Source organism: Maniola jurtina, chromosome 4 (genome assembly GCF_905333055.1).
Source record: "Maniola jurtina chromosome 4, ilManJurt1.1, whole genome shotgun sequence".
Taxonomy (NCBI): Eukaryota; Metazoa; Arthropoda; class Insecta; order Lepidoptera; family Nymphalidae; genus Maniola; species Maniola jurtina.
The window spans coordinates 2,683,480-2,709,859 of NC_060032.1; the positions used below are offsets into that span (position 1 = coordinate 2,683,480).

The 26,380-nt window shown below is 38.2% G+C and overlaps 1 protein-coding gene and 1 long non-coding RNA gene across 2 annotated transcripts in view; both read right to left on the reverse strand.

The window, feature by feature from the left end:
- The window catches only part of LOC123864376 (organic cation transporter protein-like), a 36,193-nt gene that overhangs the window by 7,871 nt on the left and 1,942 nt on the right, over positions 1–26,380 (reverse strand). The window contains exons 2-6 of the mRNA XM_045904767.1: positions 3,173–3,402; positions 1,830–2,007; positions 1,144–1,273; positions 546–674; positions 2–194 (exon numbers count right to left, since the gene is read on the reverse strand). Of these exons, the coding sequence (XP_045760723.1) occupies positions 2–194; positions 546–674; positions 1,144–1,273; positions 1,830–2,007; positions 3,173–3,402 (860 nt within the window). The remainder of the gene's footprint in view (position 1; positions 195–545; positions 675–1,143; positions 1,274–1,829; positions 2,008–3,172; positions 3,403–26,380) is intronic.
- On the reverse strand, positions 5,032–24,702 carry LOC123864412. Its single transcript, XR_006795771.1, has 3 exons — positions 24,539–24,702; positions 20,040–20,045; positions 5,032–5,042 (listed from the first exon to the last, which is right to left on the reverse strand). It is a non-coding gene; the product is annotated as an uncharacterized LOC123864412 (long non-coding RNA).

Below are 26,380 nucleotides of genomic sequence, written 5' to 3' on the forward strand. Positions count from 1 at the left end.
CCTAGCACTCTCAGGCACAGTGAAAGGCACAATAATGACCAGCAGGAAGGGCACACTGGTAGCCCACAGCAAGTTCCTCCAGTCTCCGATCCACAGCGCGAGCCACGGCAGGATGAGGCATCCGCCGCCGAAGTACAGCGCGATGGAGAGGTTCGCCACCCACGTGCGGTAGCGGGGACCTACGTATTCTAGCACTGAAATAGAAGATTGCTTTCAAGTAGTGTAATTTGCAAAGAAGAGGTGAGAACAATCTAAAATATATTTACAACATGGTTGTCTGATAGAGATCGCAATTTAGCGATAGTTGTACCGAGTAATATTTTCGTGTCCTTTGGTGTGCATTGTGCAATAAAATATTTCATTTTCAACATCTATAATATGTTAAGTTACTTACTTCTGCAATATAATTATGTGAAGTTAACTTAGGTTGCGTTTATTTTTGTTGTAAGTACCTACTTACGGTTTAAATTAAGGTTTTGAGAATCAAACTCATAATAAGTATATTTTATACGATGCGAGCACGAGATCTTTATCAGGTTTCTTACCTAAAATGTACATGAGCATAAAGCAGCTGTCGTAGGACATGCCGACGAGGAACCTGCAGAAGGCGAAGTCCCATATTCCCGTCGTGTAAATGCTGGCCACTCCGCCGATGAAGGCGAATAAATTCGTCCCTGAAATATTCAATATTTTCCTAAATTCATTTCATTTGAAATTCGCGCGTAAAATATAGGTCCTGGAGCATTTCAAGAGACAACTTAAAAGAGAGAAGCTATTACCGTTTACATTTTACCGATTATCTTACAAATATGCGACAATGTTTCTCTCTATTTTATTTACTTTATCACGTTCAATATCTCTGGGATTAACCAATCATTACGTCTCTTGAGCAATTTTCTTAGGCAACCTTATATCTTCTTAGGCTAACAAAATATTGCTAAAGATATTAAAACCCTATTTACTCCAACTAAGGATAGGTTTGACCAGTTAACATTATGGGCGACCCATTTCGGTATGTTCCTTTATGTAAGTAGGTGGGTATCATGATCCATAAAATCATTTGGTTAACACTTAACATGGGTTAAAAGTTGATGATATTGGGGATCTTAGACCATACGTGGGCATGCATAGTTACATTCTTACCAACCAAAGCAGGCACTCTGCCGAAGTGGTCTGCCATCCAGCCGAAGTAAATGCCTCCGACGAAGGAACCGGCGAAGAAGATCGTCTGAGCGAAAGGCGTGTAGCCGGCGTACTCGCACACCCAGCCTCGCTGAAATACAGAAAAATAAAAAGTACCTGTAAAATTTATTCTTAGCGAACGCTGTAGGTCGATTACCCGCCTGCTCGTTTGTCTTTGCTCGCTAATAATATTTTTGATAAGTCAAAAGAGAAGCTGTACTCTGACTGACTCATTCATATGGAAACCAATACGTGATGCCCAGTCAATGGCGCGTTTGTTCATCCACTTATTGCCATTTACTTAAATCCCTATCTCAAAAACCTCCGCTTTAAAAAGTGTTTGACTGGTGTAATTAAGTAGGTGGATATTATACTTTTTAATTTAAAAAAACTGAAGCATTCCGCTCAACATACCCTTTTCTCTTCAAACGCTAGGAAATGTACAAAGTCCAGCTGAAATTAAGTGTTTCATAATCTATAGACGTCCACGGCTGGACATAGGTCTCTTGTCTCTGGGCATAGGTCTCTTCCGCACTCCACGGTCTTGCGCCGCCTGAATCCAGTGGCACCCTGCGACTCGTCCGATGAAATCGATCCACCTAGTGAGAGATCTAGCAAAATTATTCCCAAGAAAACAGAATGCTCACCTCGCTAACAACAGTCTCATAGGGAATATCCCCAAGCTCGAACTCCCATCCATTTCTGCACGGCACTGTAGGCGTGTCAGCGAGCACAGAGTTGTTCTGCAGCACGTGCGTCCAGTTGGCATCGTACATCAGACATCGCTCCCACTCTTCACCCATTGGTGGCGCCGTGAGGTTCCGTCTGAAATTCATCGGTATCCTTAAGCGTCTTGATTTAGTTGGTGTCACGTAAAAAGTACTCTCATGAAATGAATTTTTTTCATGTAAGATAACTTGTGTCGCTTATGATATCTATTCCAAGACTCGCACCGGCTCGGAAAGCAGATTCAACTGAGAAGAGGCGGAAAGAAACTAAGCATTGATAGTGATTAAATTTTAGATTATACCGAGACAGATCATAGAGATCCAATAGAATCTCTACTGAATTCTTCAGGGAAGGAGGAAGCGTGGCTCGCCCAAAAAACTTGGCGGTATATAATATGACTCTACTGGCAGACATTACGAGGATAGGGTGTACGGAAGAGTCAAGACCGCTCGAAGTGGCGCCATACGCCCCACTAGGATAATAAAGGACACCCTTTATCCGTCGATTGATAATAATTTGTGTCAAGGCTAACTCGAGCAAATATTTTATTTCCATGTTGCTAATGTTTATGTTAATGAAATAATATTGATAGCACTCATTTTTAGTTATCTTCTAGCACTAAGCTACATTTTATTGAATAAATCATCAATCAGCAACAAGGTTTAAAAAAAGATCACCTAAGGTTTAGGGTAAAAAAGTTTGAACTTGGACCTTTTGGCTTTTAGGTTTCTAACCGTTGAGGACGTATTGAGGCTCAAAACTTATAAAGTTTTTATCACTACGTTATATAGTGATAGAATACCCCTATGATACCTAGCTATCATTCATCTGATCATTCCGTGATAACCATCGATGTATGATAACATGATAGGTAAGTAACAAGGATAGGTATTATCGTTGATAACAAAACATGTGTTGGACACAATTCGATATTACGACCTTGATAAATGCAGATTATTTATTTATCAGAACCCTAAAAATGTCTGATACTGGTTTAAAATTTTGACAGAGTGTGTATTGCTATAAAATCGCGGATTTCGAAATGGCCGCCATGCAAATTTAAAAGTACATAGTGTTATATCGTGTTATTTGGTACGGAACCCTTCGTTGCGAGTCCGGCTCGCACTTGACCGGTTTTTAAGATACACAAGCCCGCTCTCCGTAACCAAAAAGAAAAGAGATTATGTATAGGCACCTACCTTCCCTTTTCTCTATTCTCTCTCGCACTAGGGAAGCTGTGTGGACAGATTGATGGACCTACCTTAGTTCTACATCCAAATGCTCCAGCTCGGGCACTCTACACCAGTGCCGCTGTGGGGTGGCAGTTATAAACATCTGCACGAAGTAGACGAAGGCAAAGAAGACACCGAAAGGAGCCATCGCCAAGAACAGGAGCTTCTGGTAGCGGCCCAGCTCTCCCACGTGCATGAGCACCTTTTCCAAAACATCGCTGTCCGCATGTTCCTTCTTGTTCAACTCTTCTTTTACATCCTGTGGACAAAAGGCTGTGTTAATAATGATTAAAGGCTTTGTCAACCTTCCTGTGATATTGTGTTTGTTTGTCGATTTTCTGCCATCGAAAAATCCAAGGATATGACTTTACGTGACTCTTTGAGGCCTTTGCAAACATTTGGCAAATGGACTTTTTGCAGCCTAAGCATATTCAACAGTTGAATGCATGTTAATAGCTAAGCATTTTTCCGACTGTGTCGGTGTTTGTCCATCTCATCTAATAGCGTATATGATTCTTTAGTAGGTATCTCTAAAGGTATAAAAAAAATCTGCGGAATACAATTTGGTCTGTTGCACTTTTTAATTTTCATAACAGCCATTTTGAATTTTTTATTATTTGTTGTTATAGCGGCATTAAAAATACACATTCTGTGAAAATTGGACTCTGTACTTATTACAGTTAACGAGATACAGCCTGCCGACAGACGGACGGACGGACGCATGGACAGCGGAGTCCCGTTGGCACCCTTCGAGTACGGAACCCTAAAAATTAAAATTTTTAGTACCCCTGACTTCCTGAATAGGAGGCGGACGACTTAACTACAAGCACCTAATTTGGGAGTTACGAAAGAGTCTTCTCAATTGAAATGCATAGTAAATAATTTTTTTTTTTTTTATTGAAAATATTACAATAAAACTTAAAGCTAGCCTTATCTAATTACTATACAAATTAAGTAAATAATTGAGTGTGCGCACACGCAGCCTGCAGGGATCACCCATAAACCGTTGCTATTATTTCCCATGACTCGTAAATTGCTATACTTACAATTTGCACTTACAAGTAACTAAGTATAAAGGTTATGGCATAATCACATAGTTAAAACCATGGTATTTAAAACTCGTGCATTTAATAGTAACAATATTTCAAATCGTCTTTTTTCCTTATGATAAACAAGTAAGATTAACTTAGTTCAGCCATGTGTCATTTATACCTCTTGAGATAGATCTTATCAAGAAACAAAAATCACTTTTTAACCCCCAACCCAAAAAGAGGGGTGTTATAAGTTTGACGTGTGTATCTGTGTGTCTGTGTATCTGTGTGTCTGTGTATCTGTGTATCTGTGTATCTGTGTATCTGTCTGTGGCATCGTAGCGCCTAAACGAATGAACCGATTTTAATTTACTTTTTTTTGTTTGAAAGGTGGCTTGATCGAGAGTGTTCTTAGCTATAATCCAAAAAAATTGGTGCAGCCGTTTAAGAGTTATCAGCTCTTTTCTAGTTTTTTTGTAGAAAAGAAGGTTACATAACCGTTAGGTTCATAATATTATTATGTCAATTGACAAATGTCAAGCTGTCAAGATGGACGTTGCCTTGAAGCCTTGATACATAATTATTTATTTGAAAATGATGTTTTGGAAAACTCTGATACTTTGGATCGTAGGCGCGGAATAGTCCAAGAAAATCGGTTCAGCCGTTTGAAAGTTATCAGCTCTTTTCTAGTTACTGTAACCTTCACTTGTCGGGGGTGTTATAAATTTTTAATTTACACTTGTTAGATGTTTTGAATCGCGATAACTACGAATAGCTGATATCTATGGTTATTTAAATTTTATCTAAGTATGGTTTTAGATACATGCACGATTATTTTTTAATCTACAACTTTTATAAACGTTTCTCTCTGCGTTCATTGATCGAGATTTACATAATAAAATAGCCTATATAATATGAGCTTAATCATTTTTCATTGAAAAACTGGCCAAGTGCAAGTCGGACTGCACATGAAGGGTTCCGTACCATTGTACAAGAATCAAGATATAACTCTATAATATGTACTTTACTGACATTTTTATTATGTGTTATAGCGGCAATAGAAATACACGCTGTGTAAAAATTTCAATTCTCTACCTATTACGGTTCATAAGATACAAGCCCGCTGACAGACGACGGACAACAGAGGCTTAGTAATAGCAGTAATAGAGTCCCGTTAGCACCATTCGGGTACGGAACCCTAAAAACTAAGAAAAGTCTGATATCTAACCTTCATTTGGATTTCGTCTGTGTTGGTGTTAGCTGGCGGGCGTGCTCTGCCTTTTTGGAGTGTTTTTTTTTTGTTAAAACTGACTGAAAAGCGCTCTAAAGGGGTACCGTGCGTATGTCGCCGAGTGCCGGCACAGACGGGGTCCATACTTGAATAGTTTGACTAACTTGTTACAAATAACTATAAACGTGACATTGGCTAATCTTTGTAAAGCCAGACGAGAGAAAAAAAAACCTTCATTTTGAACGTTTCTCTCGCCATCATATAAAGTTTAACATCCGTCCGAAAACAGCGCTATCGGCTAGTTTCTTGTAAATGGAACAACATCAGTATGTATTTACTAAGTATTCACTAAACTTTTCTCTAAAAGGTGGCCACTGACTAAGTATTGGCTGTAATCAGCCAAATATTAATGGGGAAATAGGTACGCTTCGTTAAAAAAGCCGTCGCACGCAATTTTACGCAGAATTTTGTATGTATTTGTAGAGTAGGTTACTTACTCTACCTACGTAGAATTTGATAAAAAATTGTATCTTGCCTTATCATCTTGCCACATGGCCTGGCGAATCAATCGATGACTGCATGGCTACCAAACCGAGATTTAAATAAACTTTGCCAAGGGCGAATAGGTTTCAAGAGTCGAGAGTCCCGTAGATACGTACCTATACTTTTCTCAGAGTAAAACAACTCGTGGCCATTTTAAAATGTTTGTTATTTTTTGTTTGTAATAGCGGCTATAGGCATTCTGTAAAAATTTCAGCTCTTTACCTATTATAGTTCACGAGATACAGGCCGCTGACAGACAGACGGACGGCGCGGTGTCTTTGTAATAGAATCCCGCTGCAGCCTAAAAATCTAGCATACTCGCCCCACGAAAGTTCACGAAACCATGGTTTCTATTCTAAAAGGCACAAACTATACTTAACGAAATAGCTTTCTATATTTTCATATACTTAAATAATTGATCATTGACCTACCTACTAATTCTTGCACTGAATTTTGCATTCTTGGCCCCTGTTTTACAGTGTACCTACCGATTAGTTAACGCCTAATTACCTGTAGGTACTTAGCCGTAACTAATTACTTAATAATTATTCCTAGGCGTCATTTCCTAACCTACTCGTACCTCTTTGCATGTAAAGAGCAATTCATCAACAAAAAGTGTGTAATTGCACCCTTTTTTCAGCGCCGTAACAAATGGTATTTCCAATTAACGAATATTAATCAGCTCTATAATAGGACTTCCGTGAAAAGTTTATTTTAAGATTTTTGGGGCTATTATATACATTTTTATAAAATTTTATACTCTTTGTTTTTAATCAATTTTTGCCTGCAACCTAGTCGATAAATTTTAGCCCTTAATTAGTAAATTACAATTTTTCACAAATTAATATGTTGAGGACTAAAATTTATTTTGTCATAATGTCAGTCTCTAATTCTACACTAAAATATTATAAAAACGAAGTGCCTATAGGCCAAACCCCTCATTAAACTAGCAATTTTCTATGAATTTACAAAAAGAGAAACTGAAGAGCTTTCCAATTATTTTTTCATTGATAAATAAGTACGTAAGTCAGAAGTCTAGATACCTACGCTTATGCCTTTGTTGATAATTCAGTCAGTGACCTAAAAAATAAGTCACCCTTGCCAATGACGGCATGATAAATACTACCTAGGTAAGTAGGTAAGCAAGAGGCATCTCCCCAATGAAATAGGTAGGTTGTGATTTGTTAGCAGGAAAAAGCTTCTTGGGAGTTAGATACATACATAGTGACACAAAATAGTATATTATACCTAATAATAGTAGTATTAATACCAATAGGTATGAGCATGTTTACCTACATTCGTACCTTTCGGTTACCAAAAAAAAATTGGCCAAATGCGGTTTTAAATTTTTTAGAATGAACAGGTAAAGCCCTTTCATATGATACCGGATACCCTGTACTTGGTATAGTTTTCTTACCTTGAAAATTGAAAATACTAATTTATTTGTTCATGGACTCATTTTTTTTCGTTGATGTAAATAACCACAAATTCACGGTTTTCAGATTTTTTGCCTTTACTTGTGTTATAAAACCTACCAACCTGCCACTAGGTCTACGGGAAGTACTATTCTAATACTAATAGCTATAGGTGTTCTTGACAGATATGACAGACGGACAGACGACAACGAAATGATCCTATAAGGGTTCCTTTTTTCCTTTTGAGGTGCGGAACCCTAAAAATAGTTGCCAACGTGGACGGAACCATCTTAATATCTAACTACTCAGGTGCTTTGAGTTAATCTAGCTGTTACCACGTATCCCATATAAGGAAACAGCTATAGAAGCATTATTATAGCTGGAAAAATAATAACATTGACCCGGATTATAAGTAGGTGTGTATGTAAGTATATACAGATTACAGATAAACGCACATAGTGACATAACACATCTCTAGGTATTGAAAAGAGCCTTATTTAGTCATCGCTTGTGATATATTAACATAATTAGGTAATACACATTCAATGCCTACCTAGTGGTACGCACATTAATTGCAAAAACGACCTTTTATTTTCCAATAACTAGTAGGTACAGGTACAAGCCCACAGCGCCACAATTTCGCAATAGTACCTAAGTACGCGCTATGGAGCGAGCTATGTTGGGTATTACTCCCAGGGATAAAATCCGAAACGACGAAATTCGCAGAAGAACAAAAGCGACCGACATAGCTCAAAGGATTGAGCTGAAGTGACAATGGGCAGGTCATGTCTGACGCAGAACCGATGGCCGATGGGGCAGACGTGTTCTGGAGTGGAGACCGCGTACGCGTAAGCGCAGTGTGGTACGACCTCCTGCCCGCTGGACCGATGACCTGAAGAAGGTGGCGGGGAGCGGGTGGATGAGGAAGGCGGAGGACCGTGCTCTTGTTAAGGTCTATGTCCAGCTGTGGACGCATACAGGCTGATGGAATTCAATAGGAATGGAAAGTAGGTAGCTAAGGTGATTTCGAAATCTTAATGATTACTTTTTAACCCGCGACCCAAAAAGAGGGGTGTTATAAGTTTGACGTGTGTATCTGTGAATCTGTCTGTGGCATCGTAGCTCCTAAACTAATGAACTGATTATAATTTAGATTTTTTTGTTTGAAAGGTGGCTTGATCGAGAGTGTTCTTAGCTATAATCCAAAAAAAAATCGGTTCAGCCGTTTGAAAGTTATCAGGTCTTTTCTAGTTACTGTAACCTTCACTTGTCGGGGGTGTTATAAATTTTTAATTTACACTTGTATCACAGTGATTCGAAAGTTGCCTAAACTTGGCTAGGCTATTGTGATCATGTGGTGACTGATGATGATGACTCATGAGTCATGACACACGAGTCATGAAACCTACAAATTACAATGACAATCGATCATACAATCGTGTGATTAGTAGGCACAACATCCATATCTACCTTGGATGAATTAAACACCTACTTAATATTATAAATTATGCGAAGAGTTGCGTCTATCTGTCGATCTGTCTAGACAGCCTGTCTGTCTGTCTGCGAGCTTTTCACAGCATAGGAATTTTAGGCCGGAAAAACATAGGCTTCTAACAAAACGGCTTAGAACTAGGTATGCTAAAACTGAGTCCGAAGTTCGCGATTTCGATCAATATTACAGTAATGTTTTAACAGCTTTAATTCGGATTTTCTCTATACCTAAGAAAAATTTTATTTCAGCAATTATATACCGTTTTGTTCGCCAGCTGAGTAAACGCGTCCCATCTTAGACCACATCATCACTTTCCATCAGGTGTGATTGTGGTTAAGTGCCTATAGTGAAAAAAAAGCTCCTCAATTGATTAGTGTATCATTAGAAAAGTTCAAAGAATGAATTAATATCTGCCACGGTTTCAGAATAATCTTATTTATCTACGCTGAATCTTTAAACTCAAAGCGATATCATCTTTAGGTACTTATGAAAAAAAATATCCAGTTAGGCAGGTAATCCAACAGGTTAGATTATATTATACTTGAAAGGTGGCTTGATCGAGAGTGTTCTTAGCTATGATCCAAGAAAATTGGTTCAGCCGTTTGAAAGTTATCAGCTCTTTTCTGGTTACTGTAACTCACTTGTCGGGGGTGTTATAAATTTTTAATTTACACTTGTAACGTACTCGTAACCGTACGTACCTACTGAATTGTCAATGTGATGTTTTACCTGCCCGGAACTACGGTCAGTTTCTATGTCTAGATTATCTAGGTACCTAATTATTTATTGTACAATCATTCTCTATACTATACTACAGTTCCTATAGAGTCTATAGAAACTGTAGTATAGTTCTGTATAGCACAGTGGTTCGCCCCAAACTGAAATCAGTTCGCGTCCTATGAATTCGAACAGCTGCTATCCGTGTTAGTTCTGTCTCAATGATTGTATTTGACAAAAAAACAGGGAAAACTCAGGCATGTTTTAGTAGGTATAATAAAGTACTTAGTTATTATTATCTTTTCTTTCGTCTAACAGAACGGAATAAAATATTACGTTTCCTATCTGTTAGACATTTGAACACCATTTGAACCAAATTTGAAATTTTGAACAGACCGGATTTTTTTCCAGATTGTATCTGATTAATTGAGCAAACAATCTGAATAGACGAATAAATTCAGGTTCTAGTAGATAATCTCATTTCAAAGATATACTTAGTAGGTAGGTATTTTACCGGTAGCGATTATTCATCGATGGATACGCTATGAAACTGCGAGAGTATTCAATCCTTCACGGCGGTTTTTGTATGATGCGACCTTTGCGACGAAATAAGATTTTTTTGGTTATGTAATGATAAGTATCCTACAGCAAGGCACTTGTCCGACCGCTGACTATTAGCGAGAAACGAGTGTGTAATTGGAGGATAGTTTCGTCGCTGGGCTATGAGCAATGTGCAGTGTTATTAGTTACTAGCTGATGCCCGCAGCTTCGCCCGCGTGGATTGGTCAAATCCCCTGCAGCATCAGGATTGAGGAGTTGGACTCCAAATTTTTTATGAAACAATGTCGCAAAGTTCCTCTATCGATTAAAAAAGAAATGACGCAAATCGGTTCAGAAATCTCGGAGATTTCGGTGTACATAGGTAGAAAAACACAACTCCCTTTTTGAAAGTCGGTTAAAAAAGTAGCCTATGTTACTCCCTGGTCAATTCTCTACTTGTCTGTGAAAACCCCATCAAAATCGGTTCAGCCGTTCCCAAGATTAGCCTTTTCAAACAGACAGACAGACAGACAGACAGACAAAAATTTTAAAAACGTGTGATTCAGTTATAGTATCGTTCAAATAACCATATGACCTTAATTATGCGGTAGTTATTTCGAAATTACAGACAGACACTCCAATTTTATTTATTAGTATAGATTACTGGCACCGGTCAGCGACCGGTGCCAGTAATCTATCTCTCACTAACTAACACTCGCGCAATTTGCGCAGCGGCGCAAATTGCGCGAGTGTTTTACTACCAAGAGAGCGACGCTGAACGAGTTTTTAACCGACTTCCAAAAAAGGAGGAGGTTCTCAATTCGTCGGGATCTTTTTTTTTTTTTTTTTTATTTTTTTTTTATATTTTTTATGTATGTTCCCCGATTACTCAAAGACCCCTGGACCGATTGGGAAAATTTTTTTTTGTTTGAAAGGGTATACTATGCAGGTGGTCCCATATAAATTTGGTGAAGATCTGATGAATATCTTCGGAGATGGAGAACAGAACTCCTCAATGGATAGGAGCAAATTGCTCGCGATCAGTGTAATAGCTTAGTAAACAGTAGGGTTTTAACTGGGCACAGCATATTATAGTACAGTAGGGCCACTAAAAATTGTGAAATAAAAAATTTTCAAAAGAAAAATAAAACCGACTTCAAAAACGACAAACACTAAAAAGTAAAAAATAACTTTTGTTTAGCTACACGTGTAATGCACCTAGGTATGAAGTCGGGCGAGCTTCACTCTTGGATTTCTAATTTTGTTTTAATATGCTCGCTCGACTTCATACCTAGGTGCATTACACGTGTAGCTAAACAAAAGTTATTTTTTACTTTTTAGTGTTTGTCGTTTTTGAAGTCGGTTTTATTTTTCTTTTGAAAATTTTTTTTTGTCTATGATAGTTCTTGTTGCGACAAGGTAGTGGCGAGAGAGTCGCGACGGTGTGCACCACTGTCAGCGATCTATTTATTAATCTATTCATCTCTTTTATCATTGATTTTGGAAACGCCATAGGTTTTATTTATTCTGAGTCTTTTATTAACACGGGATCCATTTTTTCTATAATTGTACGCTTCTAGAGCGATAAAATTCGTCGGCGGTGGGACAACTGCATTATGGAGACAACACAAAAACTGATTAAATATTTATCCGCCACCTAAAAAGATTTCTAGCTACGAAAGGTAAAATCGTTGATCGATAAGTGTTATTGTCAACAGTGTGGGTAATTTTTAATAATAATTTATGTAACGTATAAATTGGTTACGTATGTAAGTAAGCACATCGTAAAACTGTGACATAGTTATGGGAAAGTCTTCATTATCTACTTACATTACCTACATACACTAAGATTACAATTAGTGTAAATTAAAAATTTATAACACCCACGACAAGTGAAGGTTACAGTAACTAGAAAAGAGCTGATAACTTTCAAACGGCTGAACCGATTTTTTTGGATCATAGCTAAGAACACTCTCGATCAAGCCACCTTTCAAACAAAAAGAACTAAAAGACGAGAGAGCAAAGCGTTTCGCAAAATTTTCCTAATATGGACCCGACTTGCCTACTTGCTTGCTTATCTATACTCGGCAAACTTGCAATTGGTATTTAGATCGTGAACTGGATATATTAGATGTTGTGATAGCAATCGCTCTCTAATTAAATTATTCATTTTGCCATGAGTTTTTTTAGATGAAATTTCTCTATAACCTCTACATTTTGCGACCGGTTGCCATCAAACATGGTTACGGAAGACATTACAAATTAGCATGCATAACAAATGCACTATCCCATACTTATATGACTGAACGCTGCGCATACTCTTCGCGCTCTACCCCAAAAGCGGTTGACCGTATGGTTACATCATTAAAAAAAAATTAAAATGTGTTTTAATTTTCAAAGTAAGATAACTATACCAAGTGGGGTATCATATGAAAGGGCACCTGTACATTCTAAAACAGATTTTTATTTATTTTTATGTATAATAGTTTTTGATTTATCGTGCAAAATGTTGGAAAAAATACCCGATTACGGAACCCTCAGTACGCGAGTCTGACTCGCACTTGGCCGGTTTTTTATCTAATATGACTGGGCTATATGTAATTAAAAGCTTGTTATATGCCTAATAAAAACATAAGCAATTTTGCAAATGTAAAAACTAACAGAGCATCTATTTTACATAATTTTAAATTCCGCATAATTTTAACATCATTTACAAAAGTAATGATTTAAACTCATGATAAGCACGTAATGTTTTGCGACAAGTGAAGGACGTGTTTGATTTGAGTTAAAAAAAAATTAGACACGCTTCACATTGTTCCTTGTGATCTACATGTTATGACCCTTGTATACGTTGGCCAAACGCGCTCGGCGAAGCTTTATTACCCGACTACGGCGAAGCCCAAAAGGAGAATTAAATAATATGTATGACCTGTATGTACATATGCATGTCCGTTGCTATTTCCGCACGTAACTTCACGGTTCCATCGATTTTGATACTTCTTTAGATTCGTCTTGATGTTGGGACCAACATAAAATTCTTAAAAAAACAAAATGGCGGTTTTTATGCACTTAATATGCGGGCTAAAATAGATGCAGGACAGACTGTGCTAAGGGTTTTTTTGAAAACTTTTAAGTTACTTGTTTTTTTGCGATGCCTGCCCTTGACTGCGATATCACCTTGGTGGTTATCAACTTGGTGACCGATGATTCAGTCTTTGATGGTAGCCGGGAGTTGATATCAGTTTTATAACCACCTATCATATTTTTACCAACTTTAAAAATCTAAAGAATTAAAAAAAGATTCACAATTATTAGCGATTTTCTCTCTTCTGGTTTTTTAATTCGAAAACAGATTTCTTTTTATGTTTGCTACCTTCTGGAAACAGCGTTTTGGCTTGGCCGTACGTGTAGACGTATACTGTTTAGTTATAATGAACTTGTCGTAATTCGGAAACACCGACGTTGGCCGGCCCGGTACTCGCCGAACGTATCTGGCCAACGTGTACGGAAGGCTTTAGATACATAGCTACAAACAAAGTATTGACTTTTGACTTTGAGTGACATATTGCTAACATACAAACATACACTTTGTGGACACAATGAGACATTCGTGCTTGTTATTAGATAATGAGATGGAAACGAAAATGTACCTACCTATTGTGTTTCTCCATACATAGGAACTAAGAGATTTAGGTACCTGTAGAGACTACTTACGGTCCAAAACCTACCGCGTTACGGGTACCTAGTACCCGCAACGCGGATAGCTACCATAACCAGGCTTCACATCAGCACGTTTTTTACCGACTTAAAAAAAAGGAGAGAGGAATTCATCGGATTTTTTTTTTAATACATCTAGCTATCTACTTCACTTCCCTCGATGTTTCCGTCCACGCCATATCCTAAGTGTACCTTGCCATAACCTAAGTGCATCTGTGCTAGACAGGTACAGGTTTTATAATATGGGTTCTGAGACTGACCCACATTATAAAACTCCAGACAAATTCGTACGCTTCTGTGTTTCACACAATATGATACGAGATAACGACTAACGAGTAACGTGCGGGGTTATGCCACAGATAACGGATGAGTCATATGTGGCTTACGTTACGCAACGTTTGACTTACACTTAAGGTCGTAGCCCACTTACACGACACCGCCGCAACAAAGCTCCTACACAACACAGCCTGTACAGCTAGCAGACAACTTGCTGACCCCATGCCTACAGCTAGCAAGTTACTCCCTGATCCCGCGCCTATAGCTAGCAGGCTACTCCTAGCTGTCCCCGCGCCTAGAGCTAGCAGCTCTCTGGTGCGACGGGTAGGTGGCGGCGGCCGTCGCGTCCTCACGCACGTGTACGCGCGCCGATCGTCAGCACGCTTCAAACGAGCAGACGCGCGCGCGCCGTGCTCGTAGCACGCTTACAGCACTCACAGCTAGCGGGCCGCTCTGAAGTGCGCGGGAAGTGTGCGGTACCCAAGATGTCAACTATCGCTGTCTGCTATTTTGTGTTGTTACTGTAAAGTGCATCTCCAGAGTACGATGTTGATTCCATATTTAAATGCTCATACTTTGGTTAGGTAGGAGCGGAGTCGTGTAAATCCGCTATGACCTTTACGAGCTCCTAATATTCTATCTCTATGCCTACGAGAATCCTAATGCAATGTGCATCAAGAATGGCGGCCCTTTAGCTACCACAAGCCTAGCACAAGACTATACATACTTACCTGTTATTATTATTTTAATGATAAAGTCATCACGCAGATCTACCAATTTTATAATTTGCAACAAACAACATCTGAGTTAATTATAGGTATATTTTTCTACATGCGGTAATAAAATAATTATTTTATGAATCAGTAACAAATTGTCTTGTTACGCGTTTAACAACTTCGCGACAAGTCTTAAAAATAATGATAAGAGCGTTCGACCTCGATACTAGTAATAAAATGAGAAATAATGAGACAGCCTCCATCACAATAATATGATGAAGTTTAAATGCAATATCTTTCAAGTTTCAATACAATTACTCGAAAAATACACTTACAATAATAATAGGAAATATGTAGCAATAGTAGGTACATTGTGATACGAGGGCGGTAAGTAAGTTATTACAAATGAGCTGACGTCTGTAAGCCCGAGGCGCAGACGAGGTTTTGTACCATCGTTACGAGTGTAGTTTTTTAAAATAAATAATAACAATTTATGCTTATTTTAATTAATTTGTGAGGCAAAAAAGGATAGACATTGAATAATTTTACTGTAAAACTCGAATAACGCTTTAGATTCCGGAATTTTCAAGTGACTTGTCCTAGTTTATAGATTTTATATATTACTAGCTGACGCCCGCGACTTCGTCCGCGTGGATTTAGGTTTTTCGAAATCCCATGAGAACTCTTTGATTTTCCGGGATAAAAAGTAGCCTATGCGCTTATCCAGGATATTATCTATCTCCATTCCGAATTTCAGCCCAATGCGTTTAGTGGGTTTTGCGTGAAGGAGTAACAAACATATACACACACATACACACAAACTTTCGCCTTTATAATATTAGTGCGGGAGGACCAGCATCACGCACCGTGAAAAAGGAGCTTTACCCCAAGACGATTGAATCAGTAATAAATAATACGACCAAATAAAACGAATTCTCCATTTCTGAACCAAATTAATCAATGCCTACGGCAATGTGTGTTTCTTTGACAAATATCTGCAAATATCAGTGTAATACTGGCTTCCCACGGTGCGTGATTCTGCGGAGTATCCACTGACAGCCACGCAACGCACACAAGGCTCGGACGACGACGATGACATGTCCGCGCCACCACGGACGAGACTCTTCCCATGGTGCGTCTTCCGTCCGCAATATCACGCACCGTGGGAAGTTGGTATAAGATGGATGGTGGCATTTATGTGGATTTATGATAGATAATTATAGGTAAATACCAGATAACGTAATATTAATTTATCTCAATGTGTGAAGTAGGTACCCCAATCCGCACTTGACCAGCGTGGTGGACTATAATAATAATAAATAATAATAAATCTTTATTATCTGAACAGAACATTATTTACAGACTTTGGTGTGAGGCCCTGCCTCCTGATGAAGTGAAAACTGTGTTTCAGGAGGCAGTGTCTTCCCATAATATAGTGTACAGCACAATATAATATAACCACTTATAATAATTAAATTAAGTTTAAATTGAAAACACGTAATTAAAGGTATACTTAATATTTAAAGATAGATAGTTACAATTCTAAGAGATTTGTGTAGTGTGTGTGTGTGTGTGTGTGTGTGCGAGTTTGAGTGCGTTTGCGCGTGAAAAAAAAAATATATAAAATATAATAATTACATTTATTTAATTTGTTAATCCTTTTTGCAGAATAATTTCTCGACATTCTCATAGTCGTATTTCTTCAGCCATGTTTTGACATATCTTTTTAAGTCTCTATTCGTCATATCTTTCAATGTTCTTTTTTTTAGTAGGTTATATAAGAAGGGTGCAAGAAAGTCGTACTGTCTACGCGCTAAACTACTCTTGACTGCAGGTACAGGGCATCTGTCGATTCTCCTTGTACTCGCAGGTAGGAGTGGAACCGCTTCACTGTGATATCTGCGCAGAGTCTGGTAGATAAAGAGTTTTCTTACCGAGAGTACGTCGCAATCTTCATATAATCTTGTAGTTGGAAAGATAAACGGATAAAACTTAATGACTTTGAGCAAGGCGCGTTGAGCCCGCTCAACCTCAAGATTATGCGTTTTAGCAGCTCCACCCCAGGCACAGATGCAATAGCTGAGGACACATTCGCCAAGGGATTTATAAAGCTTGATTAACATATCCGTACTACATACTGCGCGTAGGGTTTTAAAAATGTAAATAAGTCTTCTAATACGCATACTAGTGTTAGCTATGTGTGGAACCCAAGTCATATTATCATCTATTGTAACGCCAAGGTATTTAACTGTATTCTCTGGCGTTAAGGAATCACAGTTACACATAAATCCATCATCTTGATTGCACGGGTAACAATGCGCTCTTATTCTAAAATCATTTGGCGGTCGTCCACTTTTGGTTTTGCTGAAGCAAAGATACTTGGTTTTGTTGGTATTAAGAGAAAGAAGACTATGTTCTAACCACGAAATTATTTTACTTAGGCCTATTTCTGCATTTACTTTAACCTCATCCCATGTGGAACCGTGGAATAAGAGAACTGTGTCATCAGCAAACATTATGACATCAGCATTATTGATTCGTATATTGCATAGTTCGTTTATATAAGCTAAGAAAAGTGTAGGGCCTAAGGTACTATGGTCAAACCATTCTCATACTGAGAGGAGACCCGTGCTCTGTAGTGAGCCGGCGGCGGCGGGTTGATCATGATGATGACCTTAGAATAATAATGCCTTATTCATACAAAATAACGACGTGTCGCAATGCGACGCAACGAGAAGTGCTACGAATTTCAAATTGATCTAAAATGGGACGCGATGTGGTTAGGGTTGCCAAGCATCTAGCTTTAGCCGGCCTTAATCACATATAATATGGTGCCGAATCCAGATTTTCTATTAGACATGGCAACCCTAGATACGACATCGCCATTGAAGAACTTGGAAAGTAAATAAAAAAAGTCAGTTGTACAAATAGATGGCCTTCCGCCTCATCCATGATTGATTGAGCTAATGTCTAAAATAAATAAGTTAATCTCATAGAACTAAAATCCAGTCTTTTATGAAACTTTACCCTATGGACTACGGTGGGATATTGTTATAATAATAATTATTTATTAATAGATATACCAGTAGGTGGGTAGGCCGTCTTGTAAATGTTTACCGTACCAATAGGTACACTGTCCAGGCCGGCCGTGGAGCTTAGGGTAGCCATCCGTCCGGGTTTCTCCGGATTGGTCCTACGTCCGAGAAAGGGCGTCCAGTCCAGGACCCCACCGGGGCTAAGCAAACCGGTCAGGGTTTCAAATTTTGGCATGTTACCCATCCAGTATGGTTTTGGAAGATTTTGTTTAATTTTTAAAGAAGATTGAGGTATTTTGCTTTATTTATTTTACGAGGTATTTAAAATCATAAATAATTAAATAGAATGATTGCTATCCAAATAAACTTTTACAAGACAGTTTTTTAATTGTTATAATTATGAATCTATCACTGGTTTGGAAATCGGACGTTCCGACTTCCGAGCGAGAAGAACCAGCAAGAAACTTGGCTTTTCCAGCATGTCCGGGTTTTATGCCCAAAAATCCGTGGTTTTCCTTGTCCTAGTTTATAAATTTTACTGTTGGCAACCCTACGTGGGGCGAATACAGAAGGTTAACCAGTCAGCACGCGATATTGCGCCCCTAGCTTCCGATTTCATGGCACGATAACAGTAGCACGTGCCACGTGCTATTCGATCTTTTTCACGCACCTGACGGCTGACATTGGTCTTTACAAATGTTGAAATTATAGCGTTTGTTAGACTATGAGAAGGCCTTCGATTTGGTGGAAACTGGAAACTTATTAAGTCTTATGTCTTACTAGTTGATACCCGCGACTTCGTTCGCGTGGATGTGGGTTTTTTAAAATTCCCGTGGGAACTCTTTGATTTTTCGGGATAAAAAGTAGCCTATGTGCTAATCCAGGGTATAATCTATCTCCATTCTAAATTTCAGCCCAATCCGTCCAGTAGTTTTTGCGTGAAGGAGTAACAAACATACACACACACACACACATACAAACTTTCTCCTTTATAATATTAGTGTGATTTAGTTTTAAGGAAACTATAATAGTAATAAGGTCGTTATTGAAACGCTGGATCGACTGGTATATCCAAGTGCTGAAGTGCTTGTACGAAAACGCCACCATGTATTTGAGGGGATAATATATACCTCCCCGAATGTCTTTACCAGTGCTTTAGGAAGATATCTTTAAGCTTCTAGATTGTTTCACTCATTGTTCTATGTTTCCACGAGTCGGACTAGCACACGAAGGGGTTCCTTATCATCGTACAAGATTTTTTTAAATTTGTTTTATTTTCATGGCGGCCATTTTGATTTTTTTTTTTACACATTCTGTGAAAATTTCAACTCTCTACCTATTACGGTTCAATAGATAAAGCCCGCTGACAAACGGACGGACGGACGGACAGCGGAGGCTTAGTAATTGCAGTAATAGGGTCCCATTGGCATTGAGTACCTACGGAACGGAACCCTGAAAACGTGTACTAACGAAAATAATATTAACACGGCTCTCTCCGTCACTCGTTTCATACAATCGTAGTTCCAATTTCATTTGAATATTAAGCAACCAAAGTCCATGAAATTTTGCAGACATATTGTAGAAACTAATATCTGTGTCTGTGGTGTTTTAGATTTTTCTAAAAATATGTAGTTTTAAAATAACAGGGGCTCAGAGATTTGTATGAAAATTTAAAAGACCGCGTAACTTTGAAACCGAATATTTTAACAGAAATCTGGAAAACCACAGACATAGATATTAGTTTCTAGAATATATCTGCAAAATTTCATGGACTTTGGTTGCTTAATATTCAAATGAAATTGGAACTACGATTGTATGAAACGAGTGACGGAGAGAGCCCTCTTAAGACTTGGCATTTAAAGTCGGTTTATTAAAGACATTTTTATTTTTAGCTTTTTAGTACATCAACATCTAAGAATAAGTGCCTAAGTAAGTATATACGATAAACATCACATAAACATGTCATTCACCTTACTAGGTACGTAATTTTGCCACATTTTGCTGCAGACGCTTCCACATCGTCGTCGTTTAAGTTCTAACACCACGTAACTAAGTCAATATTAGCAAATTCACAGGCTAGGGAAAAAAACTTGCTGTTTTCAGAGATTTGGGTCATTTGTCATACCGTGCAGTTACTTTTGAGTTTCTTTTGCACTTTTCTTGTTCTGATTAAACGAAATGACGCGTCTCTTGAGTCTCTATGGGCTAATGCTTTACTTTGCTTTGCTAACCGCACCCCGAAACATAACTGTTTCAACTCAAAAACCTTGCCTTTTAAGATGACCTTCTGATCCCTGTAATAACTACTATTATTCAGAACATAATTCCATCTTCTTAAGAATTCCCTTCTCCTATTTTTGAATTTAAATATCTTCTAAAGATGATCAAAAATCAAGTAATTTGAGGTAAAATAGAAAAAGAAATGCAGTTTTCAAGTACTTTTGAATCATCACATGCATGTACCTCGTTTCAGAATGCCTTACCTACTCTAGGTACCTACCAAGAAGAACTAGCACATTTGATTTGCGATAATTATTTGATTCTAAGTACATACGGCATCTTGGTTACGACTTGTACGGCCTTTATAATATTTTTTACATTCCATTCCATCAGCCTGTTTGCGTTTGTTGGACAGGGGCCTTTCCAAACACGGTCCTCGGCCTTCCTCATCCACCCGCTCCCCGACGCCTTCTTCAGGTCATCGGTCCAGTGCAGCGGGCTGGAGGTCGTCCCACACTACGCGGTTTCCACTCCAGAACGTGTCTGCCCCATCGACCATCGCGTCGGTTCTTGCGTGCGACAGACACACAGGACAGACATGACTTGCCCATTGCCACTTCAGCTTACTAATCCTTTAAGCTATTTCAGTCTTATAATACTTATCTATTATTATTTATTAGTATTGCAGGCAATACGGAATCCAAATAAAAGTTTATGGACGTGCTTAATTCTTAATTGGAAGAAATGAGACGAGAGTTTAATCTGTTGTTTAACCATATCGCAGATGGCTCAATTGCGTGGATTAAAAATGGTGTTTAAATTTCCTAAATCATTTTTAATGGGTGCAATAATGCCATGGTTCGAAACAGTCAGCCTAAGGGTCGATTCACACTGACACATTCGAAGTAAGTAGGTATGTACCTACATCAATCTAAAATATACGGCAGCATATAATTGGCCCCTATCTCTAAAATATGCAAACATTACTATCGAGAAAAACGTAAGCGTTGCCTACTATACACATTACACACCTACACAGCAACTTATTTCAAATCGAATAATAGGTATCGAATGTTTTTCCTCTGTGAATAGCATTGATTAATTTTACTAATATACTTTGTAAAATTTTAGATTCGCTTTGATTCTGTGTAGTGTGAATCTGAATATAGAGTTAAGCCTTTACTCCTCACAAAATACTCTTTGAATCCATACTGTAGGTACCTACTGAGTAATATCTGTGTGTATCTGTGTGTGTGTGTGTATGTATGTGTACTGTGTAGTATGCGAAGGTGTGTCTATCTATCTGATAGCTTTTCACGTCCTCTGTTTGACCAATTTTGACAAAATTCGGCACAGAGATTGCTTGCATCCCGGGGACGGACATAGACTACTTTTTATCACGGAAAAGCAAAGATTCCAAACTAGACTTTTGAAAAATCAAATTCAAGTAGACGAAGTCGCGGGCAGCATTTATTTGGTACAGAGCATTTCAGAGACGGATATAGGCTAATTTTTATCCCGGAAATTCAACGAGTTCCTACGGGATTTTTAAACCTAAATTCACGTGGACGAAGTCACAGGCATTTTGTATTAGGTAGGTACATAAAGTAATCATAGTTAATAAATCATAGCTAATATATATTACAGTTTATATATAGATCTAGCTAGTTAATACATTAGGTACAGTTAATAAATCATACTTTAGTAATAATTACAGTATTGTTAATAAATCATAATTAATACATTACAGTTTTCCGTACTTAGGTATCTAGTCTAGGTACCTATAGATCGAGTCAGGGATTAAAAACTGAGGTTATAATATTAGGTATCAAAAAGGCAAGGTTTTTGAGTTGAAACAGTTTAGATAGAAACTATATTTAGATATAAAACGAGAATTGACTCGAGGTGTGTCGTATTGGTGATAGCCTATTGGTTAAGACATCGGCCTCCTATTCGGAAGATCAGGGGTTCGATTCCGGTCACGCACCTCTAACTTCAGAACTATGTGCTTTTTAAGCAATTAAGTAAATATCACTTTCTTTAACAGTGAAGGAAAACATCGTGAAGAAGCCTGCGTGCCTGAGAGTTTTCCATAGGTAGGTAATGTTCTCAAACGTGTGTGATGTTTATTTTCTACGGATCTGAGAGGAGACCGTCCTTAGTAGTGGGCTGGCGATGGGTTGATACTGATGATAATGATGGGTCCTATTTTGTTTTTAGTTGGCTTTGGTTCACGTTCGTTTATTATGATGTCCTACCGTGCGATTTCCGTCGTACGGTCTATGTTATGTTACGGTTATGTTCATAATAATACAGGGCTACCATCCGTCAGGGTTTCCCGGATTTTTCCGGGTCCGGGATTTTGTATACTGTCCGAGGTTTAGAAATTTATTTCAAGTAAGGAAGGATTTTGGTGGCTTTTGGAAATAATGATCAAGACTTAGTTTTTACTATATCTTGAATGATGAGAGAAAAGACTAACGTTTGATTTTTAGATCTTAAGTAGACACCTACTGTTATCAAAGTTTAAGGTGTTCTGAATTTATAAATTCAAAAATAACAACGAGTTTTACCTACTTATGAGGCAAAGAAGAATAAACCGATACCTATGTTACGATAGGAATACTCTTTAACTTAGCTATCGCATTAGGTTAGCCTGTAATGATAGTTTTAAGTGGTGGTGAAAATAAATAAATAAATAAATAAATGTCCGGGTTTTACACTCGAAAATCGATCGGGTTTTCGAGCTACATGTCCTAGTTTATAGATTTTGCAGATGGCAACCATATATGTATAAGGATAATTAGGTATATTATCTGGCTTTATCACATGTGAGGGTAGTTTACGTACCTATACCTGTATTTTTGCCAGCAAATACAAAGTAGGTACTCAACAATGCACTCTATCAAGTTAACCTACTAAATAATGACAACTATGCACATTATTTACCGGCCTTTTATACCTACCTAATGGTTTAGACTTTGTTGCAGTTCTCATGTTTCTAGAACGGTGCTATTGTGTTGCCATAACAATTAAAGGGTGTGCCCGATTATAGACGAAAACCTATACTTATATACTTGTTACAGTACAGTTAACACGGAAAACGCAAGCCGGAAAATATTCCAATTTCCAATCGATCATATGCGGATTTGAAACTATGAATAAGGACGATACCTACAGTATAGTACATATAAGTAGGTGTACTGTGGAATCAACTCCCATCGGCGGTGTTCCCACTAGATTACAACATGGGGTTATTCAATGGACGGACCAACAAATTCCTGAAAGGCCGGCAACGCATCGGTACCGCTGGTGCTGAAAATGTTCATGGGTGGCGGCAATCACTAATCACTTAACATCAGGTGACCCGCCTGTTCGTTTGCTCGCTAATTTGTTATATAAAAAAGCCTATAGGTGTCCGCGCCGCCAAAAGTGCCTATTCATTCTTCTTTTGAAAGTACCTACTCAATCCATACTAATACTATAAATGCGAAAGTGTGTCTGTCTGTCTGTCCTTTTCATGTCCCAACAGTTTAACCGATTTTGACGGGTACAGGGTTAACTTATATCCCGGGGACGGACATAGGCTACTTTTTATCCCGGATAATCAAAGAGTTCTCACGGGATTCCCAAAAACCCATCTGCTTAACCGATTTGCATGAAAGGTACCGAGGTAGCTTGCGTCCCTGTAATTACATACATTTGACATAGGCAACTTCTTATCCCGAAAAATCAAACATTTCCCACAAGATCTTTAAAAACCGAGGACGAAGTCGCGGGCATCCTCTAGTATATCATAAATGGTCCTCACTGACAGGCAGCGGGATTCCGACTCCAAGCTGCCCGCGCTTAGGGCTCCAGAATGAGAATCCTCCTCAAAGCTCCTCACAATGACCATCTCAAGTATTTCCGCCTTCTTTACCTGACCCTAACGAAAGCTATTTCAGATGTCGTTAGAAACTTTTTGCAATAAGACCGTTGACTATCCGCCTGTACGATGTAATCGCTGAGTCAACACTCCACATGGCAGTAATCTCGTGTCACGTGACCAAGTATTTCGAAACGTTTTCAAATAAGGACGATGTTTCATTATTATCTGTGGGAAAAGTGCGCAAGCATATCCATTGAAACAGAGTCGTTCAGTTTGTGCCTAAAAAAAGGAGTCTAATGTTTTCAGGGCTCTTGTATCTATGTACCTATGTGAGTTTCTTTATTCCGCCATAATTTCTTAATGCCTGAACAAATTTGGATACCCTCATTATGGAGTAGGTATGTTACAATAGTTTTTGAAAAAAAAATATGGCGGCTACATGGCGCCATAATAATATTAAACTGTAGGTACGAAACCCTTCGTGTGCGAGTCTGACTCGCACTTGACCGGGTTTTTAAAAACTAAAACTTGTAGAGAGAGAGCCAGACCTTCGTTATTTTATAAAAGCTGTAAGTTTCTCTGCATACCTACTGTCCACAACACAGGGAGCAACGATCAGCAACTATGAAGTTTGAATCATGGTGGCTTTGGGAGACAACAGCCAACAGGTAACAAAAGTGTACAAAAATCTTATGTCAAACTTCAACGTCTAATTTTCTTATATTTTCTTCGGAATAGTACCTATTAGAAATCACGTCATGCATTATCAGACACTAGGTTGAAATCTGTAGAGCGCACTTTGACTTTACTTAAACTTAAGTTTCCGTTAAAACGAGATAGATTTATGCCAGCGGTATAACGATGTCTCGTTCCTGCCTGTATTGGGGACTATTTCCTCTGTGCTATATCTACGCAGAGAAACTTTCAGATTTTATAAAATAACCAAGGTCTCCAACTCGCTGGCTCTTAGTCCATTGTTTCTAAATGAATGGCAAACCGAGCTTAAATCGGCCATACCTTGCTAAATGCAGAACTGAGGTAATAAAATTTTTATTTTGGCACCAAATCGTCATCTAATTATAGCACTTGAATCATTATTATAATAAAAGATATTCTGTACGCTGTGTACTCATCGTGGAGTTCGTCATCGAAACCTCGGATTAATGTCTGCAAAAGTACAGAACAAAGTTGTTTTGATATAGAAACAAAATACAAAAACTGGTCAAGTGTGAGTTAGACTCTCTCACGAAGGGTTCATTTCATTTCCGAACTATCGTACAAGCTATAGGTAAATAGTAAATACTAAATTCACTATGTACTTAAGTAGTTACCTACTTTAAAAAAATTGCATGGCTGCCATTTTGAAATGCACCATCTTGGTTTTTAAGGGTTGCTTTGGTAGCAATAGGAATACCTACCTACCTAATTTGTGAACATTTTTCTAGGAATCTATAATATATATTATACGGTTCAAGAGATCAGCCCGCTGACAGACAGAACGGACGAACAGCGCGGCAGGGGCTTAGTCATAGGACTAGGCCAAAAAAATCCCAAAACTAATAACAAGTTAGATATGGAACAAGTTACTGACATTTGACCTTGCACAGAATGTGATATCTTTTATTTGGAACTTATAACAATTAAATAGGTTATTAGCTATTATCAGTATTTATGAATACAAACGTAATACTGATAAGCCCTGCTATAAACTTTATAAGCCCGTTCTTCACTTACGTGCTAATCGTGGCGCGTATCGTAAACTTTACACCTTGTGAACGGCGCGGGGGGAAGTTTCCTACCATTCACACCACACTTGAAGGGAAAGGGGGAAGAAAGAGAATAGTCTCTATAGAATAGAGCTGAGTTTTTATTAGATAGTTTAGAGGAAATTAAATAAAATCGGAATTAAAAATTACATTTTGTATAGAGGTTTATAGTATTCGTGAGGTTTTTAGTCGGTAGGAGTCCGACATAACCACTGTGCTCCCCCGTGATCGGTGGTATCCACGACGGATTTTCCTCACGAGAACAAAAAAAAGGGTAGGTATATACCTATCTCCATTCCAAATTAAGTAGTTTCTGCTTGAAAGAGTAACAAACATACAGCCATCCATACATACAAACTTTCGCGTTTATAATCTTAGTCTAAAAATTTGTTTTCGAATTAAAAAGAAAAAAAGAGATTAAAGTCACATGAATATGATTCGTTATTATAAATTCCATGTTTTTTACAATTCGTTTTACGTAGATTTTTGTTTTGCAAGTTTTTTTAAATCACATCTTAGTATGCCCAAAAATTAATCCTTAAGTATATGATCTCAGGAGATAGATGAGACTCAAATATAACACTTTGATCCTTCTTCTCCCACCCTTCACTCGTTCGCACCGTTTACGATCGCACGCGAGTGAAGAGCGAGCTTTACAGTTGTGCAA